Genomic DNA, 20,331 nt, shown 5'->3' on the forward strand with positions numbered 1-20,331 from the left:
TTTCACTTCTTTTATTCAAGTTTTCCTTTGAAACTGTTTCCTCGGCGAAGTTTGGGGGTCTGAGCGTTTTCAGAAATAGCCTTAACGAAGTGATTTCCTCAGATATCTGGGTGATCAGGTTGGGTTAAGCCGCCACTGTGTCTGACCATTATTGCTCCTGCTGGTTCTCGTTTGCACGAGATCGCCCCCCCCCCCCCCCCCACGTCCTTGCCTGTCTGGATATATATATATATATATATATATATATATATATATATATATATATATATATATATAAAGCCGGGATGACTATTTTAATGCACTATTTACTTAAAACCAAAGTCAGTTTAACACACTTTCCTTTTTCTTAATTTTTTTTTTCTTATTTTCATGAAAAAATGTATATCAGATACCAAATGATTATTATGGATAAGGCTCAGAGTGGAGGTCAGGTGTGGCTCGCAGGTGGTGGGGTGAGGAGGGAGTTGAGGTCAAGATCAATTGCTCCACCTTCCTCCAGCTGAGCCGCCTCGCTGGGAGAGAGCTTGACCTCAGCCTTGGACGGGCTGCGACGCACGGACCTCAGCCTCGGGCTAGGAGGAGCGGGGTAGTCTATATCTGGACGCCTCTATCCTGTGATGAGGTCGGATAAGCTGGCGTTATGTCTGTAAATTGTTCCTGATAGCCTCATTCAGCGCGAATGCCTCTCCTTTTATTGTGTAGGTCTGGATATATATATATATATATATATATATATATATATATATATATATATATATATATATATATAAAGAGAGAGGGGTCTTGTGGAAGGCATTCTAAGTACTTGAGTTTGATGGAGTGTTTACAAAACGTAGTGAGGTTTTAACCGGGAGATTGCACGGCAGATGTGCGAGTAGGAAGTGAGGAGGTTGAGTGTTCCCTGTGAAGATAGATCTGCATCTAGGATGTGTAACGTCAACGTGGACGGAGGTGAACGCAGTGATGTTGCCACCTAGCTGTGACATCCCTCCCTGCCCACCACATCCTTGGACATCCCTTCGTGCCACCGTTGCCCTCAGGAGCCTCGACTGGTGAACCTCTTCAACCACTTCCAGCACCGGGGGCCACTGCCACGCCGCCAGCAGGTGTTGGCAGCGTGTCTCCCAAGCAGCACGTGGAAATGACAAGTAATCCACTATGCTCACTACTGCCTCGTCCCTTGACATGTCTGGAGACGTTATTAACCCAGGGAATCTTCCCAGTGTGTATATATATATATATATATATATATATATATATATATATATATATATATATATATATATATATTTTTTATATTTATATATTCCTATGAGTCCACGGGGAAAATGAAACACGATAAGTTCCCAAGTGCCCTTTCGTGTAATAATCACATCATCAGGGGAGACACAAGAGAGAAATATATATATATATATATATATATATATATATATATATATATATATATATATATATGTGTGTGTGTGTGTGTGTGTGTGTGTGTGTGTGTGAGAGAGAGAGAGAGAGAGAGAGAGAGAGAGAGAGAGAGAGAGAGAGAGAGAGAGAGAACAGTGTTCATGTTATGCATTTCATCCTAGACGTGGATGCGATCGAATGAGGGCCATGTCTTTGTCTGTTCGTAGCGCTCGTTCGTCAATGCGGGAAACGGCGCACAGGTATGAGAGTACCCCATGAGCCCGGTGACTTCCCCTCCAGTATTATTAGCTCTTGAGTACGTTGACCACCCAACGGAGTGTTGCTTCACCTGGAGTACGATAATTACCCCTCGAGTATCTCCTCTGGGTATGATTAACCTTCAAGTACGAGGTCCTGAGTACGATAACTTCAGGCCGTGTGTACGATGGCTTCCCTCTGAGTACATGTCATGTATTTACCCCCAGTTTGGCCGGATTTCATCCCACCCCCCACCCGAACATTAATCACTGAATTTACATAGTAATCCTGGCGGCATCATGGGGAACTTCTTTACGGGTCAGGGAGAGTTATATTCCATGGATGTGTCTCCGAGGTATGAACGTGAAGACAAGACCAACATTTGCAGCTCTCTCTCTCTCTCTCTCTCTCTCTCTCTCTCTCTCTCTCTCTCTCTCTCTCTCTCTCAACAGTAGGTCTTTGTTATGGGTTCAATACAATATTTATATAAAAATCTCTAAAGTGTATATCGCAAACGAAGCCATTTTGCACGTCTGTTCCTGACGCTACCTTGTCGGAGGCCGGACAATGCAGCTGGGCATGAAAAATATATACAATACTGCCTTTTCTGGTTAGTGATATATTTTCTATTTATATATATATATATATTGTGGCAGGGTGGGGGGCGATGGCGGGGTAATTTGCATATGCGGAAGACGTCCCACCATCTGTCTTATATCTGGAGAGGTTTCCATCAAAAGATTTGCATACGGGAAGGGTAAGCGATCTGTCTCGCCTCCCGCCGCCACCACACGGGTGTGGAGATGATTCCGGCGAATATTCCTGGAGGCTGTGGGGTGAACACACACACACACACACACACACACACACACACACACACACGCACACACCACGCAGTTTCGCAAGCGTGGAAAAGGAATGCTGGGTTTTGATGCCACATTCCAAAGCGTCTTCATTTCGACGTAAGGGAACCATTTGTTAATTTTTTTTCATCGCATGAGTGACAGTGACACATTTCACACATCTTTTGGGCATTTGACACGTCACCCTCCCATCCTGGGATAGGCTGAGTCCCGGACATGGTTTACGCTTCAGAGGGGAAAATGATGTGTGAAATATAGTTGTGGACTGATCATTCCAGCCAAGTGTAAAACGGGGTAAAGAATTTATAGCAATGGCTTATGGTAGAGATCTGTGCATGCCACCTGTCCCCACTTATCCTTGTGGTATAGGGGGAGTTGTTTAGCTCCAGTTACTCTATGAGGGTTTGGCTAAGTGGAAAGGAAAAGAAGTCATCATTAGGGTCATTTTTTTTCTAATTAAAGTCGTGAAAATGAATACTGCAGTTAGTTATATATATATATATATATATATATATAAAGGCCCAGTCATCTGTTCTTAACGCTACCTCGCCAATGCGGGAAATGGCGAATAGTTTGAAAGTTTAGTTTGAAAGATATATATATATATATATATATATATATATATATATATATATATATATATATATACATATATATATATATATATATGACTTTTGAATATGAATTTCTGTGGCATCGGAACATTATATTTTGTCTTAATGGCTCAGACATTGAAAATTATAGCAGTTCTTCTGGACAAGTATTTTTTTTCCAGTGGAAAATCCATGGAAATAGAGGATATAGTTTAAGGTGAGAGGAAATAATACTTTAGTGAAGTGGCTTATTTGCAAACTCCCTGCGAACCAAAGGTTCATTCGTCTCAATGAATACGTCTTGTACGACCCTTGAGTACGATGGCATGGACTTGAACCTGTACGGCCCTTGAGTGCGATGGCATGGACTTGAACCTGTACGGCCCTTGAGTACGATGGCATGGACTTGAACCTGTACGGCCCTTGAGTGCGATGGCATGGACTTGAACCTGTACGGCCCTTGAGTACGATGGCATGGACTTGAACCTGCCCGTAAGAAAGAAAAAAAGGTCGTACGTGCCCATCATGCTTAAAGGTCGTCCCTTGCATCACGGTAACATTCAATCGTCAGTGAATCCGATCTGTCCCATTAACTGTTGACTACTCACCCATGTTCTGTGAGTGAGAGAAGGGGGGAAAAAAATGCATTGAAATCCCCGAGTACCCCTCCCATTTTCGAACCGCCATCAATGACCTTCCCCGTAAAGGAGTCTTTAGCATTCATTTCAGACGTCATTGTCACCCATCATTTGAACCTCATGTCTTGAAAACAGAGTATGAATGAAGTAAAATGAACTTTTCCGACAGATGTCTCATTATTCAAGCGATGCAAGTTTTGTCCTTAAGAGATGCACCGAACTCAAGGGTCCATATCAGTTTCAGCGACAGACATCCATGACAAAACAGATTCTGTCATTTCTTCTTAACAAAGATGTTATCTAGCGCATATATATATATATATATATATATATATATATATATATATATATATATATATATATATATATATATATATATATCACATGCCTTACAACCTGTGGCGATGCCACGTGTAAACAACAGTGTTTTTTTTTTATTTTGCATTTTATTGTACCCTTGAGTGCGCTTTACTTTCCAAGCCTGTGTTCCTGGAGCTCCATTAGGGGAGAGAGAGAGAGAGAGAGAGAGAGAGAGAGAGAGAGAGAGAGAGAGAGAGAGAGAGAGAGAGGAGAGAGAGAGAGAGACTCCTGGGTAGGCTCCAGCTTGCGTCGTACCGTCGTAGTCAAGGGGGTTGAGGACGCAAGTCTGACACATATATCCGACTCTCGCGTTGCTTCCCAGGTCGGGTTTCAAGGGATAGGGGTCTTAGAGCGTGGGTTGGGTTGGGGGGGTGCTTAGGTAACTACCAATTACCATGCGTTTCCCCCTTATTGCCATTCCGTATCACTGTAATTTCCATGTAAACCCCGAGTTAGGGCTGTTGAGGCTTCGCATCCTCCTCTTCCCCGAGATAATACAGGGATTACATGGAACGCGACAATGTACTTTGTAGCTGTAAGTCTTAAACCGTATTCTCGCTACGCCAGAATAACAAGAGTAAAAACGCTTTTAGTCAGATTTTGGACTTAAGGTAGCGAGGTGAATCTGTATTTTTCTGTCGTCTTTTAGGCAGGGTCGCACCTCACACTATGGATGAGGAAGCCATTTTCATGAGGACCAGGTTTCCGGGCCAGTGTGCACGGAGATTGGTCTGCTGTGAGGCACTTTACCAGCTGCCATTAATTTCTTTCCCCCCCCCACCCACCTTCTGGGGTCTCTCTCTCTCTCTCTCTCTCTCTCTCTCTCTCTCTCTCTCTCTCTCTCTCTCTCTGGGGGAGACGTCCTGCTGTTTATTCCTGTCATAAATTTTTTTGTTTTCACATTTCCCCCGTTGTATTTCCCTCTTTTTTTTTTTGTAACATATCCTCGTTTCATTTTATTGAAATATTGTTCCCTTTTCTCCCTGTTTATTCTCGTCTTTTTTTCTGGTCGTTATCCTGTCACGTGCCACAGCGGGGAAGGTGTGTGTGTGTGTATGTGTGTGTGTGTGTGTGTGTGTGTGTGTGTGTGTGTGTGTGTGTGTGTGTGTGTTCAGTTCTCTGTTTGCACGGGGAGGGCGCTCTGCACTCGTGGGGGCGACCTCCATCTTCAACATTCTTCCCTCCCGCCATTACAACATTTTTAAACCTCCGTGTGAATCCAGTCTGCATATATTAATATTTAGTCTTCACTACATAACTTCTTCCCTCCCCCGACCCGCACTGGGGAGCTTATTATGGCGGCGTATTCAGTTCTCCGCAGGCTCTCCTCCTCCCTCTCTTTCCCTCCCTCCCCACCTCACCCGGCCATCGCATGTGTGTCATGAGGTCAGGGCGCGGGTGAGGCACCTTGCCACGCGGCAGTAATGTGATTTACCTGTTGCCTCCCAGCTTGGCTCTGATGATGTGGGAGGTGGCTACTGCCACCACTGCTCCTCCTCCTCCTCCTCCGTCCACACCCGCCTAGAGGCGCTCCACCACCCACCCCTCAGTTCATAATGACGCCTCCTTCCTCCTGCTCTCTTGCCTCCATCCTCTTCACTTCCTGACACCCCACCAGCCCTCTCTCATCACACACACACACACACACACACACACACACACACACACACACACACACCCACACACACACACATACACACACACACATACACCTCCCCCTTCTGACCAGGCCACACGCTTCCCCCCACACACACTCTCGGTTACGTACGCTGGGTACAGACAGACGTCCCCCCCCCAACCTTCCCCCTCCCATCTAACAAGGTCACACTTGCCTGACACCACTTGCGTTACCCCCTCTTCCACCCCAACACCCCCCCACACTACCTCCTCCACTCGTGTTCAATTACGTTGTTTTTTTCCCCCCGGACAGTGACGATGATTAAATTCACTTACCCCCACCCTCCCTCTCTCTCCTCTTTCTATCTATCTGTCCATCTCTCTCTCCGGCGATAGATCTTTTTATTGTGAGGTGCTGGTTGAATTACAGCAGTGGCAACGTGAGCTTTGGCGGCCGGCCGGCCCGATGACGCAACGGTTTACGTCACCGTCGCTCAGTGTGACGCTCGTGTTGTGTTGTGTGTGTGTGTGTACCTTGCGCACCTGCCCACCTACCCTCCCACTTTACATACGCTGGAATTCCTCCCGGGATCGTAGTGTGGCGGCGTTGTTTTACGTACTTGGTTTCGTGTCCCTCAAGGAGGGGTATCTGCAGTTTGGAGGCTTGCGCTACGCGAGGGGGCAGGGTAAGATGGGCGGTCTTGCGTCCTCTGACGATTATGTCCATACGGCTTCGTCAGTGGCTACGTTCGCGGACATGCAGACACTTTCTGCCAACACCATATTATATATATATATATATATATATATATATATATATATATATATATATATATATATATATATATATATATATGTTGGTCATGACACATATACGTACTAATGTTGGTCTCTCCTGAGGAAGGCGTTAACGCGTTAAACACCACGGCTGTACAACCCCTTACTTAACATGGTCTGACCTTTGACCTACCGCTTGACTATGACCTATAACTTATAGACCTTCTCACTGTACGCGTGACCCCTGCCATGACGTCCCATGTGATGACATGTGGCAGCCTGTCGGCGTCCGGTGACTGGCTGCCGGAGTGACGTCTTCCTGCACCCGGGGATGGAATCCCGGTCCTCAGATCACCTTAATCTACGACCACTTCTCGTGAGAGGAAGAGACTTACCAAAATCCTCTTCCTTTTCCTCTTCCTCTTCCTCCTCATCCCTCCTCCTCTTCCTCCTTATATAACTCCCTTTCCGCTCACAGGAACGCAGCGTGCAGCTTAATGCTATTTCAGGATAACGGTTCAGTATCGGTTGAAGGCGCATCACAACAAGGAGCTTCCAGTCCTCTTATCTCATGTAAACACCACGTTTGGTGATCTGTGATGGCGATCATGATCATTATGCTGCTTGGTCATTAATGATAAGGATTAATGTAAGTGAGATCTAACACCAAGGTGTATAGATTTAACACCTTAATGTAAGTGAGATCTAACACCAAGGTGTACAGATTTAATACCTTAATGTAAGTGAGATCTAACACCAAGGTGTACAGATTTAACACCTTAATGTAAGTGAGATCTAACACCAAGGTGTATAGATTTAACACCAAATTACACATTTGACACCAGATTTAACATATTAGATTAAGCTTCTCTGATGTTAGATTGTATATATGGTTCCTTAGAAAGGATAAAGTCTTTAAAATTGTGTATATAGATAAGTGATTTTTAATTATTGTGATGTTAATGAGTTTTTTCTATCACTTTTTCTTCGAGGTAGTGAATAGGTATATAATATTTGTTAATGTAGCTATGATATCTTGATAGTGACCCAATCATGTGCATTTGACATAGCTTTGATTTAGAATGACACTGATAACACGTATGTCTCTGGCTGCTCGCCTTGTTGTTGAACTTGGTAACATATGGTCAAGAATACACCTTCTTCCCCCCACTCCCTCACCTTACCTCCTCCTCTAGCATTACGGCACGACCCTTGAGCACGACGGCACGACCCTCTAGCACGACTCCCCTGGGGGTCGTCCACTCGTCCTCAAGGTATTAAACGGGGAGTGACGTCTCCCTCTCACCACACACATGTACTGTCACCAGCACACAGACTCGTCTCATTTAGTACATCGTTTTCTCTTCCCTCCTCCCTCAGAACGGCGGGAGTCTTCGACGCTGGACGTGCTGCTGTCGTCCACCTACTCCCGCTCCCAGCTGTACCTCTCCAAGCAGCTGGCCTTGCTGCATCCGGAGCTCACCATGCCCATGTTCTCAGGTCAGTCATCCCTCCTCCACCAGTGCTCTTGAACATTCCTCTCTCGTTGGTACTCCCAGGTAACTTATTACCGTCGTCTGCAGTCCTAGTAACTAATTACCGTCATTGGCTATGCTAATGACCTCATTATGACCACCTATAAGCCTCTTTACACCTGCGGTCAGCGCACTGCTTCGGCGTATGCTGGCGTACATTCCCCCCGGCTGCAGTGGTCGGTGTGCGCAACGTTACTGTACAGTCGTCTCGGGCGGAGCGCGCCATGGGACGGCACATCCCAGGGCACAGCATCCACAGCTGCAACACCCCAGACACATAGCCCCAGACGCAGCACCCAGAGATACGTAACCCCAGACGCAGCACCCAGAGATACATAACCCCAGACGCAGCACCCAGAGATACATAACCCCAGACGCAGCACCCAGAGATACATAACCCCAGACGCAGCACCCAGAGATACATAACCCCAGACGCAGCACCCAGAGATACGTAACCCCAGACGCAGCACAGACCTGTATAAACAGCAGACTCCAGAAGAGACCCACAGACAGACTATCCCAGGCACTACGTATGAGCCCAGCATCGTATCCCAGGCGGCCTCCAGGGAGACGGGAAAGTTATCCCTTGGAGACGGGAGAGTTCCGCGTCGGAGACGAGGAATTCAAGGAACAGTAGTGTAGATACTGACTCAGTAGGGAGGAGCAGGGAGCAGTAAAGACACAAGGGGGGTTAGGGAGGTAGGTTGATAACATGTGGGGAGGAAAGCCTCTCCTCCCCACCCAGGTTGGTCGGTCCACCATGATGCCTGGGTGTCACATTTTTGAGTCGGTAGGAAGACCTCCACTGCCATCATCCAGTCGTCAAGCTGTGGTCTGCTTATCCTCCGTAGATCCATAAGACACTTGGGCTTCCCTTACTACCGATCACGAAGACATACGCACCTTTTCCTCCCTCCCTGCCTTGTGGTTATCCTTCCCCACACCACTCCAGGAACAACTGGGAAAAGGTGCAGAAAATGGCTTGCAGAACTATCCTGTCCCTCTTCACGCCACCTATCGGGAGGTGCCGGACACACTGCCCATGGCGACTCTCTCCAGCCATCACCTGGACCTCATTCAATAGTCGGGGGAACGCCACACTACCGCAACACCCTCACCACACCTGCCACATGAGGCCCCTGGTCTCCAAGTTACAATGGGACACCACAAGAACAGTATTTTTCCTCAGTTGTGAGCCCAGCTGCCCAGCTTGTGGTCCAGGCCTTTTGTCCATGTGTTGCAGAGAGCTCAACTTATTTCCTCTTGTGTTGCAGTGATCACGTACCTCTTGTGTTGCAGGGATCACGTACCTCCTCTTGTGTTGCAGGGATCACGTACCTCCTCTTGTGTTGCAGGGATCACGTACCTCCTCTTGTGTTGCATAGATCACGTACCTCCTCTTGTGTTGCATATATCACGTACCTCTTCTTGTGTTGCAGAGATCACGTACCTCCTCTTGTGTTGCAGGGATCACGTACCTCCTCTTGTGTTGCAGAGATCACGTACCGGCTGCAGACGGCGCGGTGTGCTGTGCGGCAGCTGTTGCTTCACTATCTGCTCCCCTGGCTGTACAACATGGAGCTGGTCGACCCAAGCACCCCTCCCCCAGCATCCGCCCCCTACTGTCAGGTACGTATAAATTAAGCCCATATATACCAAGTCGAACCATAGTTGGACTGTGGACCTACTGCAGCGCCCAGGGTTCGACCCCGGGTGGGCTAGTAAGAGACATCGCGGTCAGCAACGCTGACTACTTTGTTATTCGTTTGAATTTCCTCATGTGTTTATTTATTTATTCATATTGTATATATATTTATTAATTGATAAGTCAATTTATTTGTTACAGTATTACGGTGAGAATGGCCGTGGTGCGGGTCTACGGCGTGAGGGCTGGGGATCTGCAGAGGCCACAGAGATGGTCCTCAACAACCTCTTCTACATCACTGCTAAGGTACCTACCTACCTACCTACCTACCTACCTACCTACCTACCTACCTACCTACCTCATCTGGTCTCTACACCCTCACCTAGTGTGTCACAGAAAGCAACAATATCTTCCTTTTTTTCTCCTTTTTGCTAATATACGTCAGAATGCCCAGAGGCCCATCTCGGCTGTGAGAGATCCCGGCCCATCCAAGAACAGTAGTGCGCTCGCCTGACTCCCCACAGTTGTTGTTGATACCCGTCGATCACATGATGGTTCCTCCTCTTGCCGCAGGAGGGCCACTGGTGCTAATGTCTCCCATCGTCCCAGCAGTTTTGAGTAATGTCCCATGTTTTAATCCCGGGTCGCGTCAACCTCACACCCACCCCCTTACCTTGAATTGGCGGCTGGTTTGGAAATCCGGCTTTTATTTTGTGCCCCTTTGAGCTCCTGTGTCCAGCGTTTTATTCGGTCAGAAAAGTTCGCTGATTCATATTCCTGCTGGGGAAGTGGACGCGAGGGCATCACTCCAGAAGAGATTGGAGCGAGCAGCGGACGTCCGCATCGAGAGTCGCCAATGTTGGAAACAGTGGTTTATTGAACTGGTTTGTTTAGAGACGTACTCGTGGATTCTCCCGTTGGGGGGGTTCAGCCGGGAGGATGGAGGGAGGCGCTCTGCTTGTGGCCCAGTGGCTCCTCCTCCTCCTCCTCCTCCCCCTCTTCCTGACTCCCTCGACCTCCTCCTCCTCCTCCTCTTCCTGACTCCCTCGACCATCTCCTCCTCCTCCTCCTCCTCCTCTTCCTGACTCCCTCGACCTCCTCCTCCTCCTCTTCCTGACTCCCTCGACCACCTCTCCTCCTCCTCTTCCTGACTCCCTCGACCACCTCCTCCTCCTCCTCCTCCTCTTCCTGACTCCCTAGACCACCTCCTCCTGATTCCCTCATCTAGATGTGTTATCGCTCTCCGCTAGACACGCGCTCTCCCAGGCACTTCCCTTACAGGAGCCAGACACATCCCCTATACCGTAGAGAGAGGCGCCAGAAAAAGGATTTATTTACATATACATTAAACTGTTCCCAGAACTCTATTTACCTCAGAGCAGCAGCATGTAATGGACGTCGCCGTCAGAAGTATCACATAGCCACTTGAGCTCTGGGTATGTTTTTTTTTGGTTCCGGGGACAATGCTATACCTGTGCTTGACGTGGGAATTGCTTCCAGGAACTGCCGCGGTCGTTTGTCATATTGCGACTCTCTTCACCGAGATTGTTAGTCGAGTCTGTGTGTGTGTGTGTGTGTGTGTGTGTGTGTGTGTGTGTGTGTGTGTGTGTGTGCTGAATGAGTGGTGTGGTGGGTGGCAGGGGTGGAATGGTGGTTTGGCTGAGTGGAGCAGCAGAGGAGTAGCTTGGTGAGCGAGTGGATGGGCAAGTGGAAAACTCGATCTGTGAGAGAGAGAGAGAGAGAGAGAGAGAGAGAGAGAGAGAGAGAGAGAGAGAGAGAGAGAGAGAGAGAGAGAGATGGATCAGGGCGTGGGGCAGGGAGAGGGAGGGAGAGAGAGGCCTGTATAATCGGCTGGAGAGCACCGGTCATAATTTCCCAGGAGTGTAGCAGACCTTTTGAACGACAGTTTCGGCCACTCTCGCTCACCTAAATGAACGAGTCGAAAACTCTTCCCCTCCAACCCTACCAAATGCCCCGGGGAGGGAAATGGGCAATCAGTCTTATGTGTGCAACATGTGGCGGGGGAGGAAAAATCGAGAGGGGGGGAAAAAAAAAAGGCTGCAACACCCTTGGGTGTGTGTGTGTGTGGAGGGGAGATGCTTGGGTGGGTGGAGGGGTTCTGCAGGGATTGGTGCGCAGGGAGGAGAAGGAGGAGGAGGGAGGTAGGCGGCCACAGCCAGGGCTTTGGCTGTGGTCTTTACAGATGCAGTCATTTGAAATGAATGGATGATGGGGGTAGGTAGCGCTGGGCGAGACTCCTGCAGTGACTGTTGCAGGCGTGCTAGACTCCTGCAGTGACTGTTGCAGGCGTGCGAGACTCCTGCAGTGACTGATGCAGTAGTGCTAGACTCCTGCAGTGACTGTTGCAGGCGTGCGAGACTCCTGCAGTGACTGTTGCAGGCGTGCTAGTCTCCTGCAGTGACTCTTGCAGGAATGCTAGACTCCTGCAGTGACTGATGCAGTAGTGCTAGACTCCTGCAGTGACTGATGCAGTAGAACGAGACTCCTGCAGTGACTGTTGCAGTAGCTATACCCGTGTCCTTGTGTAATTACCCGTCAGTACTGTGTGCACATGGGGGAGGTCTACGTGCGTGGAATCCCGTCCCTTGAACTCTCTTCTCTTGTCTCACAACTCCTTCCAACTTGGGGATGGTGTCCACGTTCATAGACTGTTGTAACTAAAAAAAGAAGAGAAGAACATGCTCTTCACCGAGTACTCTCATGAAATAGAATGACTTTACCTTGTTTCTCACTATAACCCGTGGTTGTTGTTTTTTCATTATTCATACAATTATTCTTTATCGTCATTATCACATTGCCAAGGAAACTTGATTGTTGTTATCATGTCTTCTCCCTTCTATTCATGGTAGGAAAATTGATATTTTCCTAACCTCTTCCCAACATTCATCTCTCTCTCTTGTTCCAATCACCATCTTAAGTTACCCTTCCAGTGGCCCTCCCTTGTTGGACCGTTATGTATCTTGAACATGAAGTAACCAGACGACACACAAATAGTACCTCAGGCTTAATATTAAGGTCTTAACAACAGCATGTTGAACATGTCCTCGTAAGTATGTAAACCAAATTCCAGTATTAACCCGAACATAATTTGCCTCCTTTTTTCCAGCTCACGTAAGGTAGTGTTCTGTCGGTAAGTTGGGTACTTATCTCCATCACTAAATGCCATTATTTGCGTAATTACCCATTTGTATTTGTAGGGGGTTAGGGTTTTGCAGCCGTGGTGGGGGGGCCCCCACGCCATCACGCGCGTGCGCGCGCACATGCGATTCAATTTAAGTACTTAAGGGTGTCTTATAAACACTTCAGGTAATAGAACTTGGGGTTCGAGATGGTGGTGGTGTTTATGTTGGATGAGAACACTTGTGTGGAACTCCATATTCCCACCTGCTGCAGGACGCAAGAACTGATCCCTCTGTAATATTCACTCTGGAACCTTGGCGGAGTTTATGTTTTGTGTGAAATACGGTTACTGTGGATTAACTCCTTTAGCGAGAAGGCTTAACCTTCCAGAGTACGACGAAATAACCGTGAGGGTACGATGGCACTTCTCCGAGTGCTGCCACATAACTGTGCGGGTACGATAACCACTTTCTCGAGTACCACGACTGAACCGCTTGAGTACGATAATTGAAAGACTCAGATCATACTCGGTTGATGTCATCGTACTCAAGTGCTAACGTTGTCGTACTCCCCGGGTGAAGTTGTTGTACCTAAAGGGGATAAGTCTTTATATTCAGGAGGTTCGAATGAAAGCTTTGATGATGTGTGCCACTCGTAAGTGACAAATAACAATCCTCTCACAGAGAAAGAACATAAGTGATTTATGCAGATACATAATTGTTTTTTTCTGTTATTAGAGATATTTACTTATGTTGTAATGCTTACTTATTATGAAAGATAGTTCAGCTTCAACCTGTCATTTCCTAATGTCACAGGCAGATGAAATTTGCTTCATGAATCAACTAATTTTGTGTGAGCCTAACACAAGCACCAGGTTTAATTTGAAACTAGATTTATTGCAATTTGTGGCAAAGATTGCACATTTTTTTTTCCCGTCGGACTGTGTGCAAATTAGTTGGCATGGGTTATAATATCATTTATCCTTTACGGCCAGGGAAGCGGAAATATGATGGGGATTACTTTGATCCTGTGGTCGATTTGTGCTGGGATTAATGGCTATTAATAATAGTACATTACGATGCTTGCTTCTGCCTTTAGCCGAAGACTATTATTCTCTCACTTCACTGTTGAAATGGGACGTGTCTGTCTTTATCTAGGCTCACGTATATTGCCATAAAGAAATATACAATTGAAAATCCTCCGGCCATCAAGTCAACTTATCGCTAACGAAGCAGATGTCTACGGAGTCTCCAACCCACATTTGACTACCACAAACCCTGTTATGTACTTAGCAGTGTGTACAGTCTCCTAACATCATATCTTTCGCAGACTTTTAGAACTGATATAACACTGAAACTGTATCCCCAGATGTAGCAATTTACATGTGGAGTATATAAAGAGTCTGGGAAGCTACCAACCCACATTACATTTACAGAGCACCAAAGATGACGGAGTAATTCACCCATAATTTTACAGATCTCACGATTCAGATCTACAGAACAATAGATTTGGAGAGTCCTTGGTGTGTGTTACCAACTCGGTATTGAAGTAAAGCCTCACTAGTTTCTACTGCCCCACTTTTCACCAGCTGAGCAACGCGTTCGCGCGTCTTGTGTGTATTGCCAATTCAGGACCTCTCTCTCTCTCTCTCTCTCTCTCCGTCCTTCGTGGCGACGAACACCTCAGTGTATATTTTTCCCTTGTCTCACTTGCAGCTCGGCGACGATCATCCCAAGGAGGTGGAGGAGCTGTGGGCCGCTCTGTGTACCTGCTGGCCGAACAACCTCAAGGTCATCATCCGTTACCTTTTCATCATAACTGGCATGGCCGCTGCCGAACTTCTCCCTTACGTAAGTAAATCTTGGATTGAAAACACCACACACACACACGCGCGCGAGCTCATGTGGCGTCGATGACTTGGAGGGCGACCGACGCTCACCCCACACAAACGTTTATTTAGGTCATCTGTCGCCAAGTTTTTTTTTTTTTTTTTTACCTGCCGTGTGTTTTCAAACTCAGGTTTGTGGTCTGGAATAGAATGCTGATTCTTCACATGAAAGCCTCGAGATGTTCTGTTATGAAGACGCGCTGCTACCGTGATCTCGCATCGCTGTAGGAATCCTCCCTCTCACGAGTTTTACAAGCTCTCTCTCTCTCTCTCTCTCTCTCTTCATATTCCATGTCATTACGAGTCTTCACCCGCTCATATCTTCGCTCATGTTCACCATCTGCCTTTGGGAGCACTCCCACGCCATGAACGTATTGCCCTCGCATGGAAGAAAAGTTTGGCTTATTTTTAGTCACAGTCTAGCCTTGAACTATTATATATATACGCTGGGGAAGTATGTGGTGTTTGGAGATCTGATGCTGTATACGTGAATGTGTGTGTGTGTGTGTCTGTGTGTGTATTTTTATACGGGATTACCTTTTCTGTGTTGAGCACGACCCATGGCTATTTGGACAGGCTATTGTACCTTATAGCCAAGCCGGAATGGTAAAGGATCGCACCCTATTGCTCACTGGGTTAATTGTAACCCACCGTGAAATGGGTCCTCGTTGTGGGGTCTTCGTGGTGACATTGGTCTCCGTCTTGTGAGGTTACTTTACCATACGTTAGAGTGTGGTCACCGACTTAATAGATCTTCGTCTTGTCGCTACAGCATGACAGATGCCCCTGACCTGTAACTCTGGTAGTGGGGTCTCCTGGGTGACTGTTGTCCGCCAGTCTTGTATCTATGATTCAGTGGGATCTCCATGGTGAAACAGACCCACGTACCTACAGTACAGTGGGTGACTGTGGTCCGCCAGTCTTGTATCTATGATTCAGTAGGATCTCCATGGTGAAACAGACCCACGTACCTACAGTACAGTGGGGTCCCCCTGGTTGACGGAGCCCAGTTATGTAACTGTGATAATTGGACGCACTATCGTTTCGTTTGTGTCGGTGATTGGAAACTCGAGAGTGTGTTATGCGGAGAATGTAGAATGTTACTGGAATTGTTGATTACTTTTATTGACTTTGACTAGCATCAGAGAATAGCGGGGACGTGTGTGTCTGTGCCAGTGTCTTTGTATGTATTGTGTGTGTGTGTGTGTGCTGGTTTGTGCTCCGGGAATATGCACTTTTTCTATGTCCCATGCTAAGTAATTGTGTATCGTTCATGTTTGAATGTGTGTGTGTGTGTGTGTGTGTGTGTGTGTGTTTCTATGTTTCTGTATGCATAGTGGCATTTGTTTCTTCGGAACTGAATACTTGCATAGCAGTGCACTCTTAGCGGGTAGTGTTTTTCTTGATTTACCCGCATTTAGTGAATTAGAATTTCGGTTCTTTGAAGTCAAATCGGGCGACTAGGATCCTGCTCACCGGGACGCCCTTGAGGCCGATAATGAGGTGAACCCCAGCAAATCTGTGCGTCGTGTCCGTTGCTCGGGTGTGGGCAGCCGCCCATGTCTTTGCCAGCCTCCGTCTGTGTAGGGAGGGGGTCGGGTCAGGGCCAGAGAGGACTCATCTGTTGTCTCCGTTTATCGACCCTTGACGCAAAGATATCTCCAACGGTGGTAACCGTGTCAGCGTTGTGTGTCACGGCTGCTGTCATGCGTTTTCAGGCATTTATGACTGTTGTCACTACTGACAGGATCGTAATAAGTTGTTACTTGGGGGCCGTTGTGACGACATCTTAAAGGGAGGATTTGACGTGATTGCTTCCACAACTTCTTGCAGGGTTCTTGACGCGTAGTTACGACGTGTCACACTCTTCCCGGAGGCTTGGATGTGTGAAGTCTTAGTGTCATAAAATCCACGGTTGGTCAGGGGTAATAATGGCTTCATAGAGTGAGAAGCACCGCGTTGTCCTCAGGTCCACACCACCCTGCCTGGTAGCCACACCATTCTAGGTCGTCTAGTGGCGTAGAAGAGATGAATCACATATTTAGATGCTTTCCTTCAGCAGGCTAGACCCGAACACCACCTTAAATATATATTTCCCGGCCACCACCCCAGGTATATCATATTTCAGGATGATATATATATATTCGTACGCAACTTTATATAGTTACCCAAGCAATGGTTGAATGCGTTCCCCCGCCCTTGCGTCGTATCATTCATGGACTGGACCTTTGAAGTGTCCTTGTAAAATCCCATGCAATATTAATCGGTCACTTTTGCTGTGTGGACCCGACGCATGTCGTACTCAACATTTGAGGGTAATTCTATTTCTTGCTCAAGTGTCCTTCATCTCCCGCCGATCAGTCAGACTCCCGCCTCCCTGTCATTATCGTCGCCATGGCATATGCCCCAGCTTGACACTTGGCATATGACATTCTCGTGTCCTCCTTGTCAACTTGATCCTCGTACCCCTTTCATCCCGGGCAATTTACTGAGAGGTGTTTGTTTCACACATTTTAAACTTTTAACGCGAAAAGTTTTTTTCCCTCTTCTTTTTTCCGGGAATCCATTAGTGAGGAAAGCGATCTAAATTTCGGATCAAAATTTAGACTGGTCACCTTCGAGGCACACAGCTCTGTTCATGGTCAGTGATTTTTAGATACATTAAACAAGATATGTTATTATTTGCAGCTTCAGGCTGCGCTACTTCAAGTAGCAGGGACATGATGGAATGTTGTAGAACGAGAAGTTCCTCGACGAAACTTATATACTCTCTTTCGTCGACATACGATGATAAAAGCTCTCCAGAGTTTTAGATTAACTACTCACAAGCATCTCCGACATATGATCTTGAGAACACTGGATTATTTTCCAGAATACAAATGGAAGATATTTTCCCGGCTAGATTTAGTTCAGCTGGGTCGATGACGGTTCTTCTGTCCACAAAAATAGTGAGGAAATTACAGCTTGAAGTCCATCCTGTTCAAATAAAGAATTTTTTTTTCTATTTTTTTACTACTTGTGCATGGCGAAGCAGGTGAGAATAAAGTTACACTGAAATAATTGTTGCCGTGTGGCATTGCCTTTACCATTTGACGGGAAACGATTGGTTTATATTTTCATGCTGTCATAATTGGTGTATATATATGTTTATGGTCTTTGTGGTTATTTATATACATGCCACTGTTAATATTGCATACAACCTTTGCCTGTATACATGAAGTGGTTATGTTTATTTATATTCATTATACGTAATCGCTGTTTCCCGCGTCAGCAAGGTACCGCAGGGAAACAGACTAAGAATGGACCAACCACTCATACACCTATGTATACATAAGCGTCCAAACATACACATATACATAATACACATATCAAAGTATACATACACAGACATACATATATACACATCTACATATTAATACTTGCTGCCTTCATCCATTCCCGTCGCGGTCTCTTCGATATATATCAACTGACTTATTTCTCTCTTGTGTCTCCCCTGATGATATGATTATTACACGAAAGTGCACTTGGGAACTTGTGTTTCATTTTCCCCGTGGACTCAGGAATATATATATATATATATATATATATATATATATATATATATATATATATATATATATATATATATATTATTTATTTTGCTTTGTCGCTGTCTCCCGCGTTAAGAGGTAGCGCAAGGAAACAGACGAAAGAATGGCCCAACCCACCCACATGCACTTGTATATACATACACGTCCACACACGCAAATATACATACCTATACATCTCAACGTATACATATATATACACACTCAGACATATACATATATACACATGTACATAATTCATACTGTCTGCCTTTATTCATTCCCATCGCCACCCCGCCACACATGAAATAACAACCCCCTCCCCCGCATGTGCGCGAGGTAGCGCTAGGAAAAGAAAACAAAGGCCACATTCGTTCACATATATATATATATCTTTCTTTTCTTTCTTTCATACTATTCGCCATTTCCCGCCTCAGCGAGGTAGCGTTAAGAACAGAGGACTGGGCCTCTGAGGAAACATCCTCACCCGGCCCCCTTTTCTGTTCCTTCCTTTGGAAAAAAAAAAAAAAAAAGAGGGGAAGATTTCCAGCCCCCCGCTCCCTTCCCTTTTATATATATATATATATATATATATATATATATATATATATATATATATATATATATATATATATATATATGTGTGTGTGTGTGTGTGTGTGTGTGTGTGTGATGCAATTTCTGTGCTTATACAGGATTTGTTGTATATGTTATTGTCATACATGTTTGACTACATGATGTGTCTGTTTGTGTACTCATTTTGGTTATTCTCAGCACCTGCTGTCTTGTTTGCTATACATATATAAGTTTGTTTTTTTATAGCTATACATGCTGTGATTGATGTATGTATATTATAAACATTTGATGCTCAGATACTCACTGTGGTCATATGTATACATGCTAAGGGTAGTAGACATGTTTGTGAATGTGATTTGGCTATTAACGAATATAATCACACTCGACCTCTCTCTCTCTCTCTCTCTCTCTCTCTCTCTCTCTCTCTCTCTCTCTCTCTCTCTCTCTCTCTCTCTCCCTCCCTCCCTCCCTCCCTCCCTCCCTCCCTCCCTCCCTCCCTCCCTCCCTCCTCCTCCTCCTCCTCCTCCTCCTCCTCCTCCTCCTCCTCCTCCTCCTCCTCCTCCTCTCATGTATACTAACTCCTGCCAACTGGCTTTTAATAATATAGATAAAATATAGCACAATATTTTTCAGAAAACACATCAAGCCCCAGCATCCTGCATTTTCTTTTTTGACAGGGAAATGGGTAAATAATACTGTATTGCATTTTCCTCATTGCATCTGCAGACAGACAGAACCACAGGTATTGTGGCTATTTGTAGATGTGCCTGTTTGTGAATTTGAATTGATTATTTTAGAAATTAGTTATGGATGATTATGGCCTACTTAAGCAGTTTGTTAACTTTCTTTGACAGTTTGCATACATTCTGTTACTGTTTATATATGGTGATTGTCAACAATTTTGTGTACTAATTATGCTGTTTATGTAAACATGTGTATTTGTAGACATGTGATTATTGTTTATGTACATACAGTGACTGTTAATCTAGTGAATGCCATCTCTTGAAAGGAGACAAAAAATGGGAATTAGTATGGATTGATGTTTGTGTTTACCCCTGCATAGTTCAAAGACTATTTCTATTTCTCCAAACTATTACAGGCCAAGAGGGTGATCGTTTATGTGGGTCGTGCCAGACCAGACCGCCTTGTTGAGGAACTTATGGCAGAGATGGGAACAGTGGAAACTCTCAACTGCGTCATAGAAAGAACAGAAACTCCTCCTTTTTTTAGGTGATTTTGACTTAAGGTGTTTTGATTAGTTGTGTATGATCTCATAGTTAATTGAAATCCATGATGTCAGAAAATGTGAACTGTGGTTTGGTCATCATGACTTTCTCAGAGAAGGAATCATCTGAGATATGGGATCATTACATCCCAAGAATACTGTCTGGTAATTGTGGCTTGAGCTTATGTCAAACAGGAACTTAACCCTTATTTGCATAAGTTATTGCCAATCTGTTTTATGTTGAGTAATATGCA

The 20,331-nt window shown here is 45.7% G+C and overlaps 1 protein-coding gene across 1 annotated transcript in view; it reads left to right on the forward strand.

Annotated features, from left to right (window-relative positions):
* fry (Protein furry) overlaps positions 1-20,331 on the forward strand; it is a 153,777-nt gene that overhangs the window by 80,208 nt on the left and 53,238 nt on the right. The window contains exons 27-31 of the mRNA XM_071661031.1: positions 7,882-8,001; positions 9,532-9,665; positions 9,883-9,987; positions 14,538-14,672; positions 19,952-20,082. Coding sequence (XP_071517132.1) covers positions 7,882-8,001; positions 9,532-9,665; positions 9,883-9,987; positions 14,538-14,672; positions 19,952-20,082 — 625 coding nt within the window. The remainder of the gene's footprint in view (positions 1-7,881; positions 8,002-9,531; positions 9,666-9,882; positions 9,988-14,537; positions 14,673-19,951; positions 20,083-20,331) is intronic.

Source organism: Panulirus ornatus, chromosome 73 (genome assembly GCF_036320965.1).
Source record: "Panulirus ornatus isolate Po-2019 chromosome 73, ASM3632096v1, whole genome shotgun sequence".
In the NCBI taxonomy this organism is placed as follows: Eukaryota; Metazoa; Arthropoda; class Malacostraca; order Decapoda; family Palinuridae; genus Panulirus; species Panulirus ornatus.